Source organism: Cibotium barometz, chromosome 20 (assembly GCF_041138505.1).
Source record: "Cibotium barometz isolate CiBa-2024 chromosome 20, ASM4113850v1, whole genome shotgun sequence".
Taxonomy (NCBI): Eukaryota; Viridiplantae; Streptophyta; class Polypodiopsida; order Cyatheales; family Cibotiaceae; genus Cibotium; species Cibotium barometz.
In genome coordinates, this window is record NC_141065.1 from 10,483,854 (window position 1) to 10,507,952 (window position 24,099).

At 38.7% G+C, this 24,099-nt stretch overlaps 1 protein-coding gene across 1 annotated transcript in view; it reads right to left on the reverse strand.

Annotated features, from left to right (window-relative positions):
• Positions 1-21,529: 21,529 nt before the first annotated feature.
• The window catches only part of LOC147627544 (transcription termination factor), a 72,601-nt gene continuing 70,031 nt past the window's right edge, over positions 21,530-24,099 (reverse strand). The window contains exon 2 of the mRNA XM_086815088.1: positions 21,530-22,217. Coding sequence (XP_086671214.1) covers positions 22,059-22,217 — 159 coding nt within the window. The 3' untranslated portion in view covers positions 21,530-22,058. The remainder of the gene's footprint in view (positions 22,218-24,099) is intronic.

Consider the following 24,099-nt stretch of genomic DNA (forward strand, 5'->3'; position numbering starts at 1 on the left):
GACTCTAAGTTCACGGCTCATTTTTGGAAGAAAGTTTTCAAGAAATTAGAAACTACTTTGAGTATGAGTTTCTCTGATCACCCACCGCAGTCTGATGGGCAAATAAAGCGTGTGAATCAGATTATAAAGGATATGCTTTATGCATATGTCTCTGGATAACCATTGAGTTGGGAAAAATATCTTCCAATGATGGAATTTACCTATAACAATTCTAAGCGTATAGCTACTGGCTATAGTCCGTTCATGCTTATGTATGGGTATCAACCTAGGGCACCTGTTGATGTTGGTCTTAAAGGCATTGAGCTTGATGCATCAAGGAATTTCTTGCTTTATATGCAAGAAATACTGACCCAAGCTCAGGATTCTATCAAGAGTGCTCAGGATAGAGAACGATTTTATGCTAATAGAGGGGACACTTACCTCGATCTTTTAAGCCAGGAGCATCGGATTATTTGAAGGTTCCTAAATATTCTCAGACTTTGTCAATAGGAAAGTGCTCAAAATTATCTCCTAGATCCAGTCTTTCATGTTAGTAGAGTGAAAGAGAAGCTGGGAGGTGAGGATAACACAGTTACTCCTCAAGAACTCGTTGAAGTCAAAGATTTATCCTATGTTCCACATGAACTTGAAAAGGTATTTGAATTCAAGGAAAGGAAACTTCGTAGTTGCTTAATCCTTGAGGTTAAAACTAAGTGGAAAGACAGAGAAATTGAGGATTCTACCTGGGAGTTAGTTGAGAACGTTTAACGTAGTTTTACTTCTTTTCATTGCAAGAGTGAAATGTTTTGAGAGAGGAGAAGTATGTGATGTGTGCACATTATATGTGCACACATCACATATATGAGAGAGGGGAAGTATGTGATGTGTGCACATTATATGTGCATATACTAGGAGGCTAACCCACCCTAGGCATGGGAGCATGGGAACATGCTCTAGTGGGGCAAGTGTTAGGTCTAACCTTGGGTTGAGGTTATTCAGGAAACCAAGGGTCACACATGGAAATGGAGAGTGAAGAGTCACTTGAGGGCCCTCCTATATAATAGGGACATGGGGCACTCTTAAGGGAGGTTCTCTTGTGTAGTGCTAGCATTGTATCTACTCTCTTACCATTTCATGTTAAAGCTGTGATGCTGGATTGAAGTCATATCTCTTGGTGGTATGGGACACCAAGGTTAGGTATGTGATACTTCATTGTATTGATGCGTGCACCCTTGGGCTCGGTTGGTTGGGTGGATGAGTATATGCTTGGTTTATGCATGTTTGTGCATAGTGATTAACTAGAGAGATCTTTAGGGTTTTAACACCTTTCAATCCCCTTCACCAATGTATCCAAGAAATCATGTGATGCATTCAAATCATTTATTCTTCAAAACCTATGTTTTCCATGTCTTGCAAAGCCATAAAGTTACTTGCAATTACATTAGGAAACGACTAAACACCATTCAATTGAAGAAATTAAGCAAGATTGCAACAAGCCTTTCAACATGTAATTCTTGAACTCCCACCACCAAGAATAATGGCAAGCAAGATGGCTACAGCCCGTTTACCCTCTCATGAGCAAGAAAGAAGGGTAAACACACATGTAAAAGGCATAGTATGCCTTGTACCCTGAAACTTAAGCATTAGACTACAAGTTCACGAGTTCAAAGACTAGGGAAAAACCTGCAAGAAGATGGCACTATGCATGAACGCCGTGAGATTGCAGGAGGAAAAATCAATGCCGTTTCGCCACATTGAAGCATCAACAAGCTGCTAATAGCTTTTCCCATACCAATACAAGCTTCAATCGTGAACATTGTTGCAAAAAGTGAAGAAAACGTGCGTAGTCGTCTAGTATCCTCGCAGATAGAAAATCACCATTGCCTACCTCTGTGATGCTTATGTCTTACCTAATCATAACCCTAACTATGGTTAGCCTTTAGCCACCATAGATTGAAGCACCCAAGCACTCCACAATTAATCAAGAAGAAAGAGGAAAAAAGGAAACATTTTTTATTAAGAACACTAATCTTGATTTTTGAAATCTCCCCCAATTTTGGTCCTGAGTTTTAAATTTTGGTGCAGCTCTCCCAAAAATTTGGTCCACAATAACCCATAGCCCCAAAAGCTTAAGAAATAACCAAGAAACAGAAACTTTAACTAATCAAGGTTTCCATAAGCATTTTCTTGACCAAAAAAATCAAGAAAATGTAAAAAATACAAAAAATTCAAGAAAATAGATCAACAAAGGCATGAGCTCTGATACCACTGGTAAGAAAGTTGGCCACTCAAGGCTTGGAGTGATAACATGGGTGTAGGTTACCATCATAAGGCAATACTCAAGGCATGGAAGCTTGCTCTAGGCAAGGAGATAACCAAATGGTCGTGTATCAAAAGATATTGAAGATGTACAAGCTATCCCATAAGTGACTTATATAGTCAAGTACTTACTCCTAGGACCTTTCACACATGGGCTATCCATAAAGCCAAGTCCTATGCCATATCATATGCTTATGCCCTCATCCCACATGTGCATGTGTAGTATAACCAAGCAAATAATTTCCTATATTACACTTCCATAAGCCAAAGTATGAAAGCCAAGATACTCCAAGAGTCAAAGTGATCAAATGTCAAAAGATGTCCAAAAATCTTTTTTTTTCATTTTGTTTTGTTTACTGTGATGATGAGCTGCTAAGCTGCTTGATCTGTGTGGAAAACATGCTCAATTTTGGTTGAGATGTGTTGACGTTTACTGAGGCACTCCAGCCAATAAAGTTGCTCCTTCACCAATTGCACCTGTGAGCAACGATGAAACGTTGTGTTAGAGACGTGCAGACACTGCACTAGTGTTTAAAATTTTGCCACAAGATTTATTTTAGCTACACGAGGAGAGAAACATGAGACCATAAACCTTTACAAACCTCAACTATCATGTACGAGAAAAGATTTGGTCCATATTTTTGTTAGCCTATAATTATTACTAGACTTGATGAAGATGGAAAACCATTCATATGTGCCATGGACTCTCTTGGTGCCAAAGAATTGGCAAAAGAAATGAAGAAGTCATAATGATGTGATGCCTGCAATGATGTTAGCTGTATGTTCCCTCTGGTGTAATTTCTCTTGCACCACTACGATGAAGAGAGTTTTTTTAATACAAAGAGTTCAATGACTTTTTGTGCTGTCCAAGCTCCTCCCTATGCAGAAAATCCTAGCTTTCGCCATAGCCAGATGCTAGGTTATATCTTACTGAGCTTTTGTAAACTATGAAACATGTGCTTTTCTCTTAGATCTCAGCATGAATTGTCACCATGGCCTACAAATATGATGATGTTATGATTATCTTTTCAAGGTGGAACCTCACGTGCAAGTCTACATTTTGTCGATTATCTACACTTGGACCCTCATAGGCCTGTGCTGTACATAGGCCTATCTCGACAATGTTGATGTTATGATTATCTTTTCAAGGTGGAACCTCACGTGCAAGTCTACATTTTGTCGATTATCTACACTTGGACCCTCATAGGCCTGTGCTACACACAGGCCTATCTCGACAATGTTGATCAAGCAAGAATGTTTGATGAAACACTTGATGATGAGGCTAGCACATGCGATGAAGCACTTGATGATGAGACCACATTGATGATCCACCCATGGTGAAAATGCTCGATATCTCAAGTTGCCATTTCTTGTCATGGTTCACATACTTTTTGCCTGAGTTTCACATATCCTTTTGTGTCATGGTTCACATATCTTTTTTTGAGTTCACACATACCTTTGGCACTTCGAGGCTTAGACGTTTAGATCCTCATTCACTGACTTCATGCTATGATGAGGCGGCATACTCATGCCATGGTCGGATGTTCGAGATTTTCTCAGTTCATTTGATTATAGAGGTTGACCTATCAGAGGATATGGGTCATATATGGGCACCGTTGATGAAGATAGACCATGCCTATGATGATGACTTTAAAGACTATGAGGGTGACATGGTTAGCTACTTGATTGGATGATGTCACTTATCTTTCATGTGTAAAGACATTGTCAGTATTCAATGATTATCATTATGATAATCCTATAGATCATGCTTTTGCTTAGGAGGGTCTCACAATATAGATGGTTTTGCAAATGAGGATATGCTGCATGGTATGGTCATGTCCAAACATGTATTGATACTATGGACCATGTCTTGGATGGTGCAAGTGATGTTACATGGGTCGATGACAATCCTATGTTCTTTGGTGTCAAGCCATTTATCTTTGTATGCATTATATGCTACTTGGGATGTATGGTACTTGATTATGTGGCATATCTTATGGATGCACATCTTGGTTTTGGCATATACAGAAATTCTTTTGTGCCAGGACTACTTGACATTCTGGCCATGAGTCATGGGGATACCTTGGATTGTTACCTTTCTTTATGGCCCAAGGTTTCATGGCTATCTTAGATACCTTTTGACCATTTTGACATATACATAGTTACCTTTCTTTATGGCCCAATATTTCATGGCTTTGTCATGGTAGTCTTTCCATGTCTAGGTGCTACTCCCTATGATGAGTAGATCTGTGTTGGTACTACCTTCATAAGTACAATCTTTATCTCTATCTCCCTAGATCTCACTCTTGCAAACACCTTTATTGGATGTACATATAGCTTTGTGAATGCAAAATCCATATGTAGTCTTAAATTATAGCCCATGTGTTTGACAAATTTGCATAAAGTACAAGTGGAAAATGGTGCTAAAATGGATTGCAAAATGGTATGCCATGATGTGCCATTGTTGCTTTCACACGATTACACTTATAAAGTGGATTTGTTGATGCTTAACATGGGTCCCATTGATATAATCTTGGGTTGTGATTGGCTCTCTACTCTTGGATGCATAACCATGAACTTGCAACGTGGTTACATGGAGTTCATACATGAAGGAAGAAGTGTCACTTTGTGGGGAAATATTACACCAAAGCTAAACCTTATCAATTGCACTCAATTCAAAAGGGAACTTAAGAAGTTAAGTATGATATATGTGTTATATCTTTGCAAGGGGAATGACATTGGCAATGAAGGAAACGTCACACATGATGGTATAGAAATGTTATTTGAAGAGTATAAGAATATATTCCAAATGCCAAAATGCTTACCACCTATACAAGAGATTGATCATGGAATAGAGCTTGAACCTAATTCTAAGCCTATCAACAAGAGTGGAACCAAGTCAATCATCATTTGCATCACCAGTGTTATTGGTGAAGAAGAAGGATGGTACCTTTCGAATGTGCCTTGCTTATAGAGATGTGAATAAGATCACAATTAAAAAAATGTACCCTATCCCAAGGAGGCAAGTGAAGTTGAGTATCTTGGTCACATTGTGGGTGAAAATGGCATTAGAGTGAACACAAAGAAGGTGGAATGTGTGAAGAATTGGCCTATACCTAAGAACATCACTCAACTAAGAGGATTCTTGGGGCTTTCTTCTACCAAAGGTTTATGATTGAGGCTTTCTTCTACCAAAGGTTTATGATTGAGAATTAACCAATAAGTTGAAGAAGGAGGCATTCTTTTAGGAAGCAACATCCCATAAAAGCTTTGAAGAGTTGAAGAGAATGCTTACTTCCACCCCAATTTTGGTATGCTCGGATTTCACCAAGCCTTTCACTATATCGGATGCATGTGGAAGAGGTATTGGTGCCGTATTGTATTAAGACCATGGGGTAATTGCATTAGAAAACCATAAACTTGATGAGACAAAGAGCGAGATGCATGTCTATGATAAAGAGATGAGTGCTATATTACATGCAATTAATAAATGGCATCATTAATCTCTCAAGAAATGGAAGCAAGTTTTATGTGAGAAGTGACGATAGGGTTCTCAAGTTTTATGTGAGAAGTGACGATAGGGTTCTCAAGTATTTCCTTTCTCAACCAAATCTCTCACTCAAGTAAAGGTGTTGGTTGGAAACCCTTCAAAATTATGATTTTGAAATCACTTGTATGAAGGGAAAGGATAATGTGGTGGCTAATTTTCTCTCAAGAATGTGGGCTTGTACATTGTTTGCCATCACAGAAGCGCATAAAAATTAGATTAAAGACATTGAAGAGGAGTATATGTTGGATGAGGAGACGTCACACAAATGATATAGAAATTATAGCTTGGCACTTGTGAAGAGTTACCTCATTTCCGACTGCAAAAAGGACTCCTTTACTTCAAGGAGAAGGTATATCTTGTATCTCATTCGGCTTTCAAGAAAGGTATTGGATGAGATGCATGCTTCTCCCATGGACATTTGGGGTTGTTTAAAACCTATGATGCCATCAAAAAGAGCTTTCATTGGAAAGGCCATGTGAAGGAGTATGTTGCCAAATGTATGCCTTATAAAGTCAATAAGGACTCCACACAAAACCCCGATGGTTTTCTTGAGACTTTACCCATTCCTGAGGTTAAATGGACTTATATAGCAATGGATTTTATCACAAGTCTTCCTACCACACCAAGAAAGGGTGGGATAACATTTATGTAGTGGTTGATCGATTGGCAAAAGATGCCCATTTTTTGCCTACGAAAGTGAGATATTCGACATCTATGGTTGCACGTCAATTCATGGAATATGTGTTTCAGATGCATGGCATGCCATAACAAATAGTGAGTAACCGGGATGTCAAATTCATGGGCACATTTTGGCATACATTTTTTGAGAGTATGGGTACACTCAATTGACTCTAAGTACGACGTATCACTTGGAGCCCAATGGTCAAATTGAGAGGATAAACAAATGGTTTGAGACTTACTTGAGGCATTATTGCTATGAGACGCAAAATGCATTGGATGATTGGTTACACTTGGCTGAATTTGCCTATAATAACACTTACCATGTGAGCATTCGAATGTCACCTTTTGAGGCTATGTATGGATATAAAGTACATGTACCAATTGTAGCAAAGAGAATATCAAGAAGTCTCAAGAGAAGATGAAGCATTATGAAGATGCACGTCGAAGACCATTGGAATTCAAGGAGGGTGATTATGCATTCTTGAGGATTCCCAAGACACACTATGGTTCTCTCAAGGGCAACACTAACACAAAGCTTGCACACCATTTCTATGGTCCATACAAGGTGGTGAGAAGGGTTGGTGAAGTGGCCTATCAATTTCTACTTCCATCCACTACAAGGATTCATAATGTGTTTCATGTGTCTCATTTGAAGACATATATTGGACTGGAAGATTGGACTGGAAGTGCAAGTCTTGGATGAGCTACCTCCTATGAATGAGGATGGCATGGTGGAATATATTTTCGAGAGAGTGTTAGGAATGAGGGAAAGGGTACTTTGCAATCGTTCTTTGCGCAAATATCTTCTTAAATGGAAGGGATTACCTCAAGATGAAGCAACATGGAAACTTGTCCACGTGTTGGAAGGATATGAGCACTTATTGAATGCATCCGATGGGGAGAATTGAGCCATGTAATAGTGGATATGCTTGCTGTATTTTTATGAGATTCACTGTTTGGAGGCTAATATGCACTTCACTTTTTGGATATGAGCACTTATTGAATGCATTCGATGGGGAGAATTGAGCCATGTAATAGTGAATATGCTTGCTGTATTTTTATGAGATTCACTGTTTGGAGGCTAATATGCACTTCACTTTTTGGAGGCTAATATGGTGCTTAATTCGAATGCTAATGACGCATTTCATGGGGAGTGTATATCATATGGTGCTATGTTTTGGTGGTTGTTTGGGGAGATTTACATTAGATGTTGAAGCTCTTAAGCATGGCTATGCTCTCTTGGATAGTTTTGTTACATGGTATATCTACATGTATATAGTGGACATCCTCATACCAATGAAGTAGAAGAATGTTCAAGGATGAAACATATTTGGGTGGGGATGGTTTGTAATGTTGTGGAGGCCATGGATTCATGGACATGTTCATATGTTGGGCTTTGGGGCCTAGGCTTAAGGGCATGGGCATAATAAGTGTGTGTGAAATGGGCCAAGGTATATAAGATAATGGCTCATAGTTGTAGAGTAACCTTTTGATATCTTTTATGATAATACATTACTTTAATGCCTATGGCACAAGTTTCCATGGTGAGCTTCTTCCTCATGAGATATAGGATGGTGACCAACACTCATGTTGTCTACTCCATACAATGAGTGGGCCTCCATCTCGTAGGTGAATATGAGGCTTGGAGAACCGTTGCTTTATCTTATTTCGAGGGGTTTTGTGGTTCCTCCACCCGTGCTTGCATTTATTTTTCTCTTTTCCTTCCAAAGCACCTCACTTGAGGTAGATTTGAAGGAGTCTTGCCTTCTTAAAAATAGAGAAGCACTAGTTTGAGTACTGGTCATTTGATGGGACCAAAGATTGGGTTAGTTTAAGGTGGATCGATTTCTCATCAAAAGGTTCTCTTGAGTGAACTAATCTTTAGTGCGCTCACTGAGAATGGTTGGTGGTCAGCTAGATGAGTAGGTTTGGTAATGATGTTGTTCAGAATAATCGTGCTATAAGGAGACACTCTTTATGGCTCTAAGAGTGGCCACTCAAGTAGGTGTAAATAGAATAAGATATTGGGTAATATACAAATTGTGAAAAATAATTTTTTTAAAATTCTTATTTTTTAAGTTTTTAATGTCTCATATCTAATTACTCACATTTAGTTGGCTCATGTCTGGTGGGCTCACTCAGAGCTTTTTCCAATCCACTAACTTCAACATTAGCGATGCTCCTCCGCACAATCAGTCATGCTATTTACAGATCAGATGGTGTTCTCCTTTGCTTGCTCCTATATGTAATGGTGGCTGGAAGAAGAGCAAGAGTAGGAAGATGGCTATGGCTATGGTGATTTTTTTCTCCTCCACACACAGTCGAGCCCTCAAAAAAATAGATTTTTTTTGAATGGTTCACTAACCTTAGCATGGGCTTGGTCCTAGTTCACATGGGCTCTGATACCAATGTTACACTTGCATAGCAACGATGTATCGAGCACACACGAGAAGGAGCTCTTGTTCACACAGCCATAGAAGGAATGAGTATAGGGATCCTCACCGTGCCAAACATATATAGTGGCCTACATGCCCACACATGTGTGACCGCTCCTGCGGGGGACAACACCCAGGTTCCCTCACCCCTGAACCCTAGCTCGCTCTCGCCATCCACACTCCAGTGTGGATAGTCTTAGAGGTCAATCGAGCTCACCGAATGCTATGAGCTACGCAACATCAAAGAAGGGGATTGGGTGCTTTTACGTATTCCTAAATCAAGATATGCATCTCTTAACAAAGGGAAATACCAACACAAAATTGGCTTATAGATATTATGGCCCATATAAAGTGGAGAGAAGAGTGGGGTAAGTGGCTTACAAGTTGATGTTATCGCCAACAACTACATGTATACATGAGGCGTGCTATGTCTCTCAATTGAAAGCATTTGTTGGTCCAATAGTGGAAGTTCAAGATGAGTTGTCCCCATGAATGATAAGGAAGGCATGGTGGAATGAACAAGAAAGAGTGTTTGTGGGTACTAGAGAAAAAGTGTTGGTGGGTACTAGAGAAAGGGTGTTACGTAACCATTCTTTGGTGAAATACCTCATTAAATGAAAGGGTTTACCTAATGAAGAAGCCTCATGATGGCAACTCACCACAATCTTTGATGAGGTTATTTTGGATGCATTAGTGAGTCAAATGGAACATAATATTAATTTAGCTTGCTAGAAATTCTTGTAAATCACCATTAGAATGAAGATATTTGTATTAGGAAGATGGTGGACTTGATGTACTATCTTAAAGAGCAAGTTTTGGGCTATTTTAAGGGTAAATGATGAAGTTTATAGCCATTGGGGGCCACTTACAGTTGTGATTTTGGATGATTGGACATGCCATGTTCATTCACTTTTGGATGATTGGTACCAATGCACTTATGAATGAATATCTTACCTATATGTGGATTATCTATTTGATGAAAGGTTTTGATGAGAACGAAACCTATGCGTGGGGATGGTTTCGATGAGAACGAAACCTATGAGAGCTAGAGTGTAGACTCCTCTTAAGTATGACCTGTGTAAACTCTAGTTAATGAGTAATTTTCTTTCTTTCACTAAGTAGAAAAATATCAAACAGTGGTGGAAAGTGGGTGTAGGGTGGACGTGAGTTCCCAAGTATTTCACAAAAATGAAAAAAACTTGTAGAACAAGGAAACTTGGGAGGAGTAGTTAATTGGTAATCATGACTAAGGATAGAAGAATTATCTTTATAATTAAGATATCTTGACATCTTGTTGAGCCTCGAGAAGCTTCTCAATGTGACTAGCTTATGAGAATTATGAAGGGAGAATATCTAGAGGAAGCATTCACCTTTCCTTGCATAAGGATTGCTCTTGTCAAACTGAGAGGAGAGGAGCTTATAAAATAACCAAGTGTTAGGATATTATGATATGAGGCCCTTAGGGAGTGTCTCTACCCTTAGTGTGATTTGTTACCATATTATTATATAGATAGAGAGGTAGGAGTCTAAGGCATCCTCTCTTCCCTAAGAATTTTTCAATCAATAAGAAGAGGTGGTTACTATTTTTAAATTAAAAAAGCCTCTCTCTCATAATCACAAGCTAATAGCTCATGGCTCATATTTTGTGGGCTCACGGTTGAGGACTTGTGTGGTGGCTCATGCCTTTTTTGTATGAAATGTCTCATGTCTCATGAGTAATGGTAGACTCACGTCTAGTGGCTCTCATGTCTAATAGCACACTTTGTGGACTCATGAGACTAATGACTCATGCTTGGTGGCTCACGTCTACTAGCTCTCACGACTATGAAATTAGCTCACATGTTTTTGAATGAGATAGGGCCTCATGTCCAAGGTGGAGAGTGGGGAATTGTCCCTAGCTATAATAGGGTTGGTGAGATCAGTAAAATAATAATTGTACTTAATGCTCCAATAATTGGCAAGTGGAGCCTCATACTTATGACGGGGTTGGTGATCACATCAATTATTATATACTTAATGCTCCAATAATTGAAAAGGATAAGAATTTTCCTTACAACTTGATGTTCATACAAACTTTAAGATAGGAAAATATTTTTAAGACATAAGTAAGTGTGTCCTTATAAGTCTTCAAGGTAGATTTAACTGGCTAATACAATATTATATTCGCAGGCTCACATCATGTCCTTATAGGCTCATAACTAATTTTCATGCTACGTCCCTATACACTCATATTTGTTGGAATCACATCTAATTTTCACAAGATATGGGCTCATATCCTCTAACTCGAGAGATGTTTTGGCTTAATTTTCTAGTTTTTCAAGATTTCTTAGACTTGTATAGGGTATTTAACGTTCTTAGTTTAATTATAGGCGATTATACAATTAATTAAGTGTTTATGGTTTGATTTTAGTTGGCTTTATATGCTTTAGTGCTACTAACTTCAATGATGCACGAACAAAATCAAAGGAATTAACATTCACACCCTAATCCACTTGATTGGAGCTCTAAGCTTATGTTTTTGGAGTAATAATCACTCTCAATCACACTAGCTAAGCCTCTTCTTGGCTCAATGCAATCAAATGTAAGCTCGATCGAATCTAATATAAATAACCATTGAAATTAGGGTTTTCCCTTCCAATATCCAAAGAATGCCAAACCTAATACAAAACAAGACTCAAACAAAAAAAGCAACCAGCAAGATTCAAAAACCAATTACCTTTCATGGTGTGGCCCCCTATTCGATACCAAGTGATATTGGAAAATCTAATAGCTACTAATGCATGGAAATTGGAGCTAAGCATTAGGATTTTCCCCATCCGTGTTCAAGACAATAATAGCTTATACTGAAACAAGGATTGTTTTTATCATAGAGCCTCATGATAAATAGTATTCAAACAAAACTCACCTCATGTGTTTGTCATTTTGTCTTAAATTTGTCACTAATTTAAATTTTATCCAAAGCTTTAAGACCCGTGTCTCCTTTGCATTGAAGGACTTTAGATATATACTTCAAGGAGAAGACCCATGTCTTCTTTGCATTATCATCAATGTAAGTTAAGAAATATTTGGCTTCTCCCAAAGTTTTTCTTTGACAAGTTCCTTACATATGTGAATGCACAAGGTACAAATGGTTCTTTGTTTTTCTAAAGCTTCTAGGAAATGGATTTCTTTATTGTTTTCCAAGGCAACATGTATCACACAACTTAAACTACCTAGTTTGTATGTAAGACAAACCTGTAACCATGCCATGCTTCTTTATATTTTTGAAGGCTTTCTTGCATATGCAGATGTACAAGACTTTGATGTGCCACATATTAACTTTAGTCATAGTGAAGCTTTTCCAATTTAAACATTCTAACCATCTCGATTCCACTTGCCATAATTTAAATATTCTACCCATCTTAATTCCACTAGCATTAATTTTTCCATTCATATCTTTCACAAAGCATCCTTGAGGATTGAAGAGTAATCATATGTTTTTCTCATGAGAGAGAGAGAGAGAGAGAGAGAGAGAGAGAGAGAGAGAGAGTATGCATACATGTGCGTGTGCGTAAAAGAGAGTTTTTATGTGTGAGAAGAGAGAGAGAGTTTTTATGTGTGAGAAGAGAGAGAGTTTTTATGTGTGAGAAGAGAGAGAGTTTTTATGTGTGAGAAGAGAGAGAGTGTGTGTGTGTGTGTGTGTGTGTGAGAGAGAGAGAGAGAGAGAGAGAGAGAGAGAATTTTGATATCTGAGATAGTGTATGTGAGGAGAGAGTGTGTGTTTGCATTAGTACATGTGTGTGAGAGAGAGACAGACAAAGAGAGTGAGACAGAAGTAGGCCTAGGGGAGGGGAGAGAGAGAGAGAGAGAGAGAGAGAGAGAGAGAGAGAGAGAGAATAAAGTAGATTTCAATAAAATATAAATTAAATATCAATGTGTATTTTTATTTACATTTATAAATACATATATATATGTTTTGTGTGTGTGTGTGTGTGTGTGTGTGTGTGTGTGTGTAATATATCTATCTATACTATGTATTATGTGCATGTTTTTGGGAGGAAAGGGGACACGTGGCGATTGAAATGATGAGAAAGGGGAGGAGCCACGTGTTAAGGGCAGAGGAGGCGAAGAGAGAAAGCGGGAGGGAGGGAGGTTGAGGGGTGCGTATTAGGAAGGGGAGAGAGAGCGATAAACAACGGGGGACAGCGGGGGCCACATATTGGGAAGAAGAGAGAGAGAGAGAGAGAGAGAGAGAGAGGAATGTAGGGGTATATTGAGAGAAGAAAATTTAAATATATATAATAAAAATATATAAACATATAATAAGTGAGGATATTAAATAAATATATAGTAAATCTATACTAATATATTATAGTTTAATGTTATATATATATATATATATATATATATATATATATAAAACATACTATATCTATACTATAAATATTATATAGTAAAATATAATAATATATTATAAATAGGATAATTTAATTTATATCTATACTCTTATTAAACACGATCTTTCACATGCCTGAAAGGAGAGTAGGGAGAAAGGAAAGCAATTCATGCTATCCCTTTCTCTATTTTGCATTTTCTCATCTCAATTTTTGAAAGGAGAGCTATCGCTTCTTATCTAATGGTTCCCTTGAGAGAAAAAGTAGCGACGCTTCATGACAAAAACTTCAATGTGTGTGTGTGTGTGTGTGTGTGTGTGTGTGTGTGTGTGTTAGAGAGAGAGAGAGAGAGAGAGAGAGAGAGAGAGAGAGAGAGAGAGAGAGAGAGAGATTACATGTAAGATGCATTTATTTGAGAGTGAGTACACCTCACCATGGATTCCCACCTATTAAAACTTAATCTACATTAAAATTGAATTAATCAAAATTAGATGTGTATGTAAGTGTATATAAAAGTTTATTTATATTCATAAACTCACACACACACACACACACACACACACACACACACACACACACACATATGTATATACATACATACACATATATGTATATGCATACATATATATGTATATACATACATATATACATATATTATATAGATATATATATTATATATATCTATATAATATATATATGTATATAGATCTCTCTCTCTCTCTCTCTCTCTCTCTCTCTCTCTCTATATATATATATATATATATATATATATATGTATGTATGTATATGTATATGTATATATATATGTATGTATGTATATGTATATGTATATGTATATATATATATATATATATGTATATATATATATATATATATATATATATATATATATATATAAATTTATATGTGTGTGTGTGTGTGTGTATATATATATATATGTATGTATGTATGTATGTATGTATATGTGTCAAAATATAATAAAACATAATATTATATAATATATATTTGCATGTGTGTGTATTTATTTACAATTATAAATTTACATATATACATTATATATGTATGTATATACGTGTATAATATATATATCTATTATGAGCAAGTTTTGGGGAGGGGAGGGGCACGTGGCGGTTGGAAGAGGGCCAAGTGTTGGGTAGGGGAAGGGAGAAGGTGGTGTGATGGAAGATGGGTGGAGAGAGAGAGAGAGAGAGAGAGAGGAATGTGGCGGCCATATATTGAGGAAGAAGGAGAGAGAGAGAGAGAGAGAGAGAGAGAGAGAGAGAGAGAGGAATGTGGCGGCAATATATATATATATATATATATATATATATATATAGAGAGAGAGAGAGAGAGAGAGAGAGAGAGAGAGAGAGGAATGTGGCGGCCATATATTGAGGAAGGGGAGAGAGAGAGAGAGAGAGAGGAATAGGGGGATATATATATATATATATATATATATATATATAAAGGAGTGTAGGGGTATGTTGAGAGAAGAAAATATAAATAAATAATTTAATTTAAAATATAAAGATATATAGTAAAAGCGTAAAATATATATAAAAAACAAATATATATAGTAACAATACGTAAACATATAATAACTAAGAATATTAAATAAATATATATAATATTATATATATAAATTATTATATATATATATAATATAAGTATAAATAAAAAATTAAAGATAAATAGTAAATATATAATAATATATTATAAAATATGATAATTTAACATAAATATATTTAATAATATAAGATAAATATATAATAATATAATATAATACTATTATATAATATACTACTTACTGTATACATATAGTAACTATATAATAATTTTATTTTAATACTATTATATATAAACACATTCATGCACACACATGTATGCGTACACTTGTACAATCACACATGTGCATGCAGAGTGTGTGTGTGTGCGTGTGCGTGAGAGAGAGAGAGAGAGAGAGAGAGAGAGAGAGAGTGTGTATATGCGAGACGAATGTGAGAAGAGAGAGAGAGAGAGAGAGAGAGAGAGAGAGAGAGTATATGAGAGAGAGAGTGCATGTGCACGTGTATGTGTGTAAGAGAGGGTTGTGTATGTACATATGACATAGACATAGAGAAAATGCATATGAGACAGACACACACAAGTGTGCATCTATGTGTGTGCATCTATGTGAGAGAGTCACACATAGACACATGCATACACACACGTGTACATAAATACACACGTGTATATAAACATATACACACACATATACATGCACACACACACTCACACATGCTTGCACACACATACACATACATAGATGCATACACACATGCACGCATTTGCACACTTGCATATGCATATATGCATACAAGCAAAAAATTCATGCCGCAACACAATGCACGGGTCACCTACTTGTACACATTAAACTTGTATACATTAAACTTGGTAGCGTATGGTGAAGCAAAGCTATGGTGATTTGACTTATTGTGTGGGCTATAGAGCTGGAACTGGAACTTCTACTTGGAGCTGCATGTGGTGAAAGAAAGATATGGTGATTTGACTCACTATGTGGGCTATAGAGCTAGAGTTGGATCTTCTACTTGGCACCTCTTGTGCATTATTCGTCATGTTGACATTTTGGGTGCTTCTTACAATGGCATGCTTATGCTAAGTTGATGAAGTATCTGCTTTGACTTTTAAGCTCCACAGTAGCTTGGTGTAGAAGTGAAGTAGAGGAGGGTCTTACATGAATAAGACGTAAAAGTTGAGATGGATTGGGAGGAATCTTTAATTTGTAGACTTAAATAAGGTAATCGTACTAAATCATCTTCTTGTGTAGTAGTAACCAGTAAAGCTATCAATAGAAAAGCAATTTAAACCTTACCTACTCTTCTCTTTAGGGAAAGAGTAATAAATTGATTTATTGGGTTACACGTTGGTGGTGGCGGGGGGGCTTTGAACTTTCAAATCTTATCTTTTAATAACTTTATCAACATTTGTGTAAGTAATGTGAACTCTTATTCACCACAAAAACACTCATTTATTTGTGGACTTCAAAAGTTAACAAGTCTATGGAAGAACATAACACAAGATCCACTAACGAACATGAATCAATGGGTGAACGTAAATTATTGTCTCCAGGAAGTAGGACCTACCAGTTGTATGAGTATGAACTACATTGGAAGCCTCAGAGTGTGATTTTTGAGGGAGCTTGGTGGAGGGAGATTTTCTTGGGTGCCCTCTCTCTCTACTTGAATAATCTCTCTCTAACTATTGCCACCACCACCTCTGCCTAGCCCAGACCACGCCACCCTCTTCCCTCCCCTATCTCTCTTCCCTCCCTTTTACTCTCCCTCTCTCACTCTCTCTATCCTTGTCTCTCGTTGCTAACTCTCTATACCCTCCCCATGTCACTCCTCTTTTCTCACTCTCTGTGTCCGCCCTATCTCACTCTCTCTATTCTTCGCTCTCTTTGGTATCTCTCTGTATCCTCCCTCTCTCTCTCCTTCAATTCCCTCTCCCTCCCTCCCTTGCAATTCCCTCTCCCTCCCTCCCTTGCACTTTCCCGCCCTCCCTCTCTCTCCTTCTCCGACCCTCCCTCCCTCTCCTCTCCCTCCCTTTCACTCTCCCACCCTCCCTCTCTCTCCTTCTCCCACCCTCCCTCTCCTCTCTCTCCCTCCCTTTCACTCTCCCACCCTCCTTCCCTCTCTCTCCTCTCCACCGTCTTCTCTCTCTCTCTCTCTCTCTCTCTCTCTCTCTCCCTCTCTCTCTCTCTCTCTCTCCCCCTCTCCCCCTCTCCCCTTGTCCCACCACCGCCCAGCCCACACCACCCTCTCTCTCCTTCTCCCACCCTCTTCCCTCCCTTTCACTCTCCCACCCTCCCTCCTCTCCTTCTCCCACCCTCCCTCCCTCTCCTCTCTCTCCCTCCCTTTCACTCTCCCACCCTCCCTCTCTCTCCTCTCCACCCTCTCTCTCTCTCTCTCTCTCTCTCTCTCTTGTCCCACCACCGCCCAGCCCACACCACCCTCTCTCTCCTTCTCCCACCCTCCCCCTCTCTCTTCCCTCCCTTTCACTCTCCCACCCTGCCTCTTTCACTCTCTCTATCCTTGTCTCTCTTTGCTAACTCTGTCTATCATTCCCTGTCACTCTCTTTGCTAACTCTGTCTATCATTCCCTGTCACTCTCTCTATCCTTCTCTTTTCTCACTCTCTATATCGTCCCTATCTTACTCTCTCTACCGTCCCCCTATCACTCTCTCTATCCTTGTCTTTCCTTACTCTCTCTATCCTTCGATCTCTTTGGTAGCTCTCTCTATCCTCCCCCCCTCTCTCCTTCATGTCCCTCTCCCTCCCTCCCTTTCACTCTCCCACCCTCCCTCTCTTTCTCCTTGTCTCACCCTCCCTATGCATAATCTCTTCTTCTCGTTTCTCTTTATCTCCCTCATCTTCACATGTATTTGCATGTGAGTTTATTTTCTACATTTGTATTTTTGCATTTACATGACATGGGCTGCTCTTTATTATCTAATTACATGTCAATGCATGTATGAGCAATTACAATACATTGCATTGCATGGCATGGCATTGCATCTATATGTTATTACATGTGCATGGTACTCCATGACCTTTGCATAGTGTTGCATATCATTTGCATAGTGCTGCATGCCATTGCATGTCAATGCATGTATTTGCCATTACAATACATTGCATGCCTTTATTATCCGATTGCATGTCAATGCATGTATTTGCCATTACAATACATTACATTGCATGGCATGGCATTGCATCTGGATGTTATTACATGTGCATGTTATTGCCTGGTACTCCATGCCCTTTGCATAGTGTTGCATGTCATTTGCATAGTGTTACATGTCATTGCATGCCTTTATTATCCAATTACATATCAATGCATGTATGTGCCATTATTACAATAAATGCATTACATTGCATGGCATGGATTTCATCTGGATGTTATTACATGTGCATGTCATTACATGGTACTCCATGCCCTTTGCATAGTGTTGCATGTCATTGTTGGCGTAGTGTTGCATGTCATTACATGCTGTTGTATCTGATTTTATATCATTTGAAGCCTTTGCATATGACGACATATCATTGCATGTGAGTACAATTAACAAGGTGAATAATTTAAAGAATTATATATACAAGATAATTTCATTCTAGGCAAGATATCTACTATGCCTTGCATGTAGATTTATTAAGGTTAATAATTTTTCAATTATGATTAAGATCATGGCCTAATTATTTGAGAGAGAGAGAGAGAGAGAGAGAGAGAGAGAGGAGTGAGAGAGAGGGAGGGAGGAGTGAGAGAGATAAGAACATGATGATATTACATCCTTAGGATCGAAAATATCGCTTTCAATTCAGATAAAACCAAGTTTGTTCACATACACCTTCCAAATACAGCTCTTTTATCATAATTGTTATTTAAAACATACAATAAATTGATAATTTGACATAATTAATCAAAACAACAACAAACTAAAAATTTACCAAGGCAATTAATACAAAAGGCAAGGCGATCTATGGTTGAGACCATTTTATTCCAAAAAAGGTTATTACATCTGCAACTACGTACTTATAAGGGCTATTGTAATCTAACATTATTTAAAATTAATAGCATACCATAACTACCCACGGATCCTACACCTATACACTTTTATGGGCTACTCTATTCTTTAACTCCTCCCATAGGGGATCCTCCGTCTCTTCGGCAATATACCCGTAACTTCGCCAAATGCCGATAACGCTTCTAATCTTCATGTTCCACAAATACAAATCTCCAGAATCAATAGTCTCATCTGCTAGCATCTTTGTCCAAAGATTGCGAGCCTCTGTCGTGATTCTGAGATGTTCTGTCACATCTCCGCCTGTTTTGTTACATAAATATTTGCAAACCCTTTTTAAGATTTCCTTCAAAGCATAGCTAGGGCCATTAGAAGGAGCCATTAGAGATAAACAAAAGTTAGTTGATGGTGGTGAGGGTTTTAAAAAAGAGAACGATAGTGAGGGAGAGAAATACAACGAGAGGGAGAGGGAGGCAATAAGATTTGGAAGTGAGGATTAGAGTAAGAGGCAGGGGTCAAATTTATACATACATAAAGCAAACAGCAAAAAGTTATTTTGCATGGTTATCCACTAAATTTAGAAAAGTAGATGCATGGCTTTTTCCTAAATTTAGAAAAGTACATGCATGGCTTTTTCCTAAATTTCGAAAAGTAAATACATGGCTATCCCCTTTATTTAAAAAAGTAGATGAATGGAATGAACATATTCAAGCCATTGACATACAACCATATTAATTATCCTTCTAAAACATTACAAAAATGAAAAGTAAAGTCCTTCCTAGAGAATTGAGACAAAGGAAATTTTATTTTTGCAACATGAAGGATCTTTTCAAAACTATAGTACAATGTCATCAAACAATACTAGCTCCTTTTCACATTATTCTTTCTGGCTGAACATTCTCATTAGGTCGTCCTTTTTTAGAGTGGGTTGATGTATAAAAATATTGTGGTTCGCATCATCTAACCCAAAGATACGCAAATATACAAAGTAAAGGTGCTTGCATCATGCACAATAAAGTCATCGAGAGAGGGAGGGTAAAAGGAAGGAAAGAGAGAGAGATAGAGGGAAGAGAATGGGAGAAGGAGAGAGAGGGTAGGCTGCGCTGGGCGAAGATGGTGGTAACAATAGTTAGAGAGAGAGAGAGAGAGAGAGAGAGAGCGTAACCAAGAAAAGCTCCCTCCACCAAGCTCCCTCGATAACTTCTTAAATAAAAGCATCTTACATGTAATCTCTCACACACACACGCGCACGCACATACACGCACACACTGCACCCTCTCATTCTCTCTCTCTATCACACACACACACACACACATGTACACACCCGCATATGCACTAATGTAAACACACTTTCACACACAAAACTCTCTCTCTCTCTCTCTCTCTCTCTCTCTCTCTCACATACACACACACATGCAAATATATATTTTTATAATATCATGTATTACATTTAAACACATATACCTATATGTATATATACATGTATTTATAAATATAAACATATATTATATATACACATTTTTTAATTTTTAAAATTTTAATTTAGATTAAATTTTAATGTGGGTGAAAATACATGATGAAAGATGCTCTCTCTCAAATAAATGCATCTTACATATAATGTCTCTCTTGGTCTCTCACTCTCTCTCTCTCTCTCTCTCTCTCTCACACACACACACACACACACACACACATAAAGACATATCCACATGCACTAATACAAACACACTCTCCGCTCCCCACATACACTCCAACATAGAAATTCTCTCTCTCTCTCTCTCTCTCTCTCTCTCTCTCTCTCTCTTATACACACGCATGCATTCAATCAGAAAATTCGAATTTGAAAAAAGGGCAACCTGAATCGATTCCCTTTCTCCCTTCTTCTCCAAAGTTGTGTTTTATTTAATAAGAGTATAGATACGTTAACCTATGAACTGAACAATTATCCTTTCACACTTGCATGACGCAGGAAAAGCTGTAAAAAGGGATTATTGTTTGAACTTATACCTGCCATGTACAAAACTCCCACATCAACCCAAGAATGGCAAATCATTCAGATACCAGAAAAATGAGAGCTAAGAATTCTACATAGAAAATCTGGAGGTAACGCAACGTCCAAAACAGGATAACCTCATCCTTTAAGTGAGAGACGAAGATACTACAGCTAACTGCACAAGTTGGCCCTGCAGCTTATGCCACAAAAGCAGAGCCTTGGACCCTTTCCACATTCTGTCCTCTAGAATCCTTGCCATAGCACTCTCCTTTCTAATTTTAGTTTAGTCCTCTCTAGAATCCTTGCCAAGCACTCTCCTTACTAGTTATAGTTTAGTCCTACTTTTTCACAGGTTTCGCCAACTCCTATTTCCTTGTTGAGCTTTACTTACACACATTTTATCTTTCTCCTATTTTCTAGTGTGCTGCATTTTTCACACGAGCTCGGAGGAACATTAGTTAGTAGGGATTCCCTTGTGTTCCAAGCACCCCGCTAAAGGCTTTTCACATGAATCATACAAAGCTTGCATTGCTTGTTCTGACCTTCCCATATTTATTGCTTTTCACATGAATCATACAAAGCTTGCATTGCTTGTTCTGACCTTCCCATATTTATTTTGATGTGGAATTTGACAAATATATAGATTAGCAATTATTAACTTCAGAAAAATATAAAATTGCAAGGCTGTTCACGATCACTGTTAACACACATGCCTAGACGCATTGTAATGTATACAACAATGCATGGCAACTAGCGTAAACAGCACAGACACGAGGTGTTCGAAAGTGCATGCCTCTAAATCTGGGGCCTAAAAGCTGGATTTAACAGATCCTAATGATCAAAGTAACTAAAATGCTCACTCGTGGCAAACAGAGCAAAGAAAGCACCACCATCAGTTGCACCACCTGGAAACACTAGGCTCTTAAGATACATGCTGTTAAGTCCTTAGGTGTACCCACAAGGCATTTTAGAGATGGACACCCTGCTCATATTCCCAGTTGAAACGTACTCGAAACCCCTGATGCTAGAGCAATCTCAATGCCCTCAGTGAATTTTCTGCAATTTTCAATTGCAACTCAAAGGCCACAAACAGTTTCCACGAGCATGAAATGTGTCTCAACTTTCATGTCCTTCAGAAAACTCAAGAGACCCATGACTATCCAGTCTCTTGCTCAAAGTCTTCACCTTCGCTTTCTTCCTCTACATTGTCTGGGTCATCGTCCTCTCCATCAGGGTCAACCTCCTCTTCATCATTATCTGCATTGGTCTTGCCAATTGGAATCAGACCCTCATTAGCTGTTCGTATCTCATTATACTGCCAAAAAAGGAGGAAAAGGGTAAACCATGAGTTATTAAACATTTCATTGTTTTCCAATAATGAACAATGCCTCAAGTAGAGGCCAAGCACGCCCTGCAGGGAATGAAACAGCCTCTGAACTCCAAAGACACACGAGGGAGGGAGAGAGGTGAGGTGAAGGGGAGGGGGGGTACCCTTTTTCAAGCCTGAACTCTGACAAGCTTGTAATTTTTTGTTTTAAAAAAAAACAATGAAAAATGCTGAATTTGCATTGAATACACAAGGCGCATAGGGCCGCAGAGATCTCTGCATAGCCCATAGGAAACCTGCAGGCTGGCCGTACTATTCATGGACTGCCATTTGGCACGTCATACAGGTCATACAGGTCATACACAAGGCGCATAGGGCCGCAGAGATCTCTGCATAGCCCATAGGAAACCTGCAGGCTGGCCGTACTATTCATGGACTGCCATTTGGCACGTCATACAGGTCATACAGGACAGGGGCTGCAGTACTACCCAACTGCAGCCATGAGGGAGGGCGCACAGTAGCCATAGGGTACGGAGCATGGGAAAAGAACAATTTTGAAAAAAAAACATTCGATAGGCTAAAAATATAGCATGCTCACGTTTTTGGTGGAAAAATGTGTAAAACTGGGCAACCTGAGGGGGGGATATATTAGGAAGGCACACTCCTGTTTTCTTTGGGAAAAAGCATACTTTCTTTTTAGGAGAAAAAGGGCGCCTCTTTTTTTGGTGCTGCAGCACACATACATAGGGCTGTGTTTCTCTTGTGCGCAACTACAGGACAGATTCTTTGCTTTCGTACTCGCAGATACAGGGTATGGTCAGGACCAGGGCATGCATCTTGGACTTGCAAGACCGCCAAGCAGGGCAACCAGATACCTATACCTCTTTGTTTTTCCTCTCTATTCTCTTCTGCTCTCCAACTCTGCTTTGATGATGAAGTTTCTGACCATCACAAGGAGGATATGCCCACACTTGAGGAGACGAAACAGGAGGAAGTTGAAGGCATGGCAAAAGCCTATTTCAACGCCAAAATGGCGAAACTCCAGGCAGAGTTGTGGGGATTCGGGGATAAATCTTGTGTGGATGCCGAGATGGTTAAACTTTGGAAGGAGATTCGGGGCTCAAAGATCAGATTTTGCTCTAGCAGAGGGCAGTTTTGAACCCATCTTCTTCAGCGACCCCTAGTTCGGTAGCACCTTCTTTCACACCTCAGGTTTTTGCGGGTGACACAAGGAGCGGACCCAAGAGTTTGTGGACACTTGGCTGAACCGATAGAATATCCATTTTAAATTCCACCCTTTTCTGGATAACCAGAAGATTCAGATGATGTAGGGCTCCTGAAGGGGAAGGCATTGTCTTGGTGGAAGGACACAAGGCAAAAGCCAACTTTGTGGGCTGATTTTGAGAACCAATTCCGGGGTGAGTTTCTCTTGTCAGAGGATAAGTTTGACGTAGTCTTGTTGAAGTTTGCAGACTTGGACATGAAGAATATGACTTTTGAGACATACTCGCAAAAGTTCAAGGAAGTTGCAGCTTGGTCCATGCACACAGACGCACACTTTGTGCGGGTTTTTTTTCTTTGTTTTGTTGAAGGACCACAAGCTCGAGTTGAGGAGAAATCATAGCAAAACAATGGTGCATGACTTTGCTAAGATCTTCTTCGATGAGACGATGATAGACATGGCCCAGATGCGCACACACCTTTGCCGTATACATCCCCCCTAGCATGGGTTTCACATTCTCAACCTGTACATATCACCATGCATGCACGCTTTCTACAACAATGCTCCTACACGAGGGTTATTCTGATGCACGATTCATAGTAAAGCAAAGGGGAATTTTAGGGTTTCTGAAATTTTCAAGAAACATGA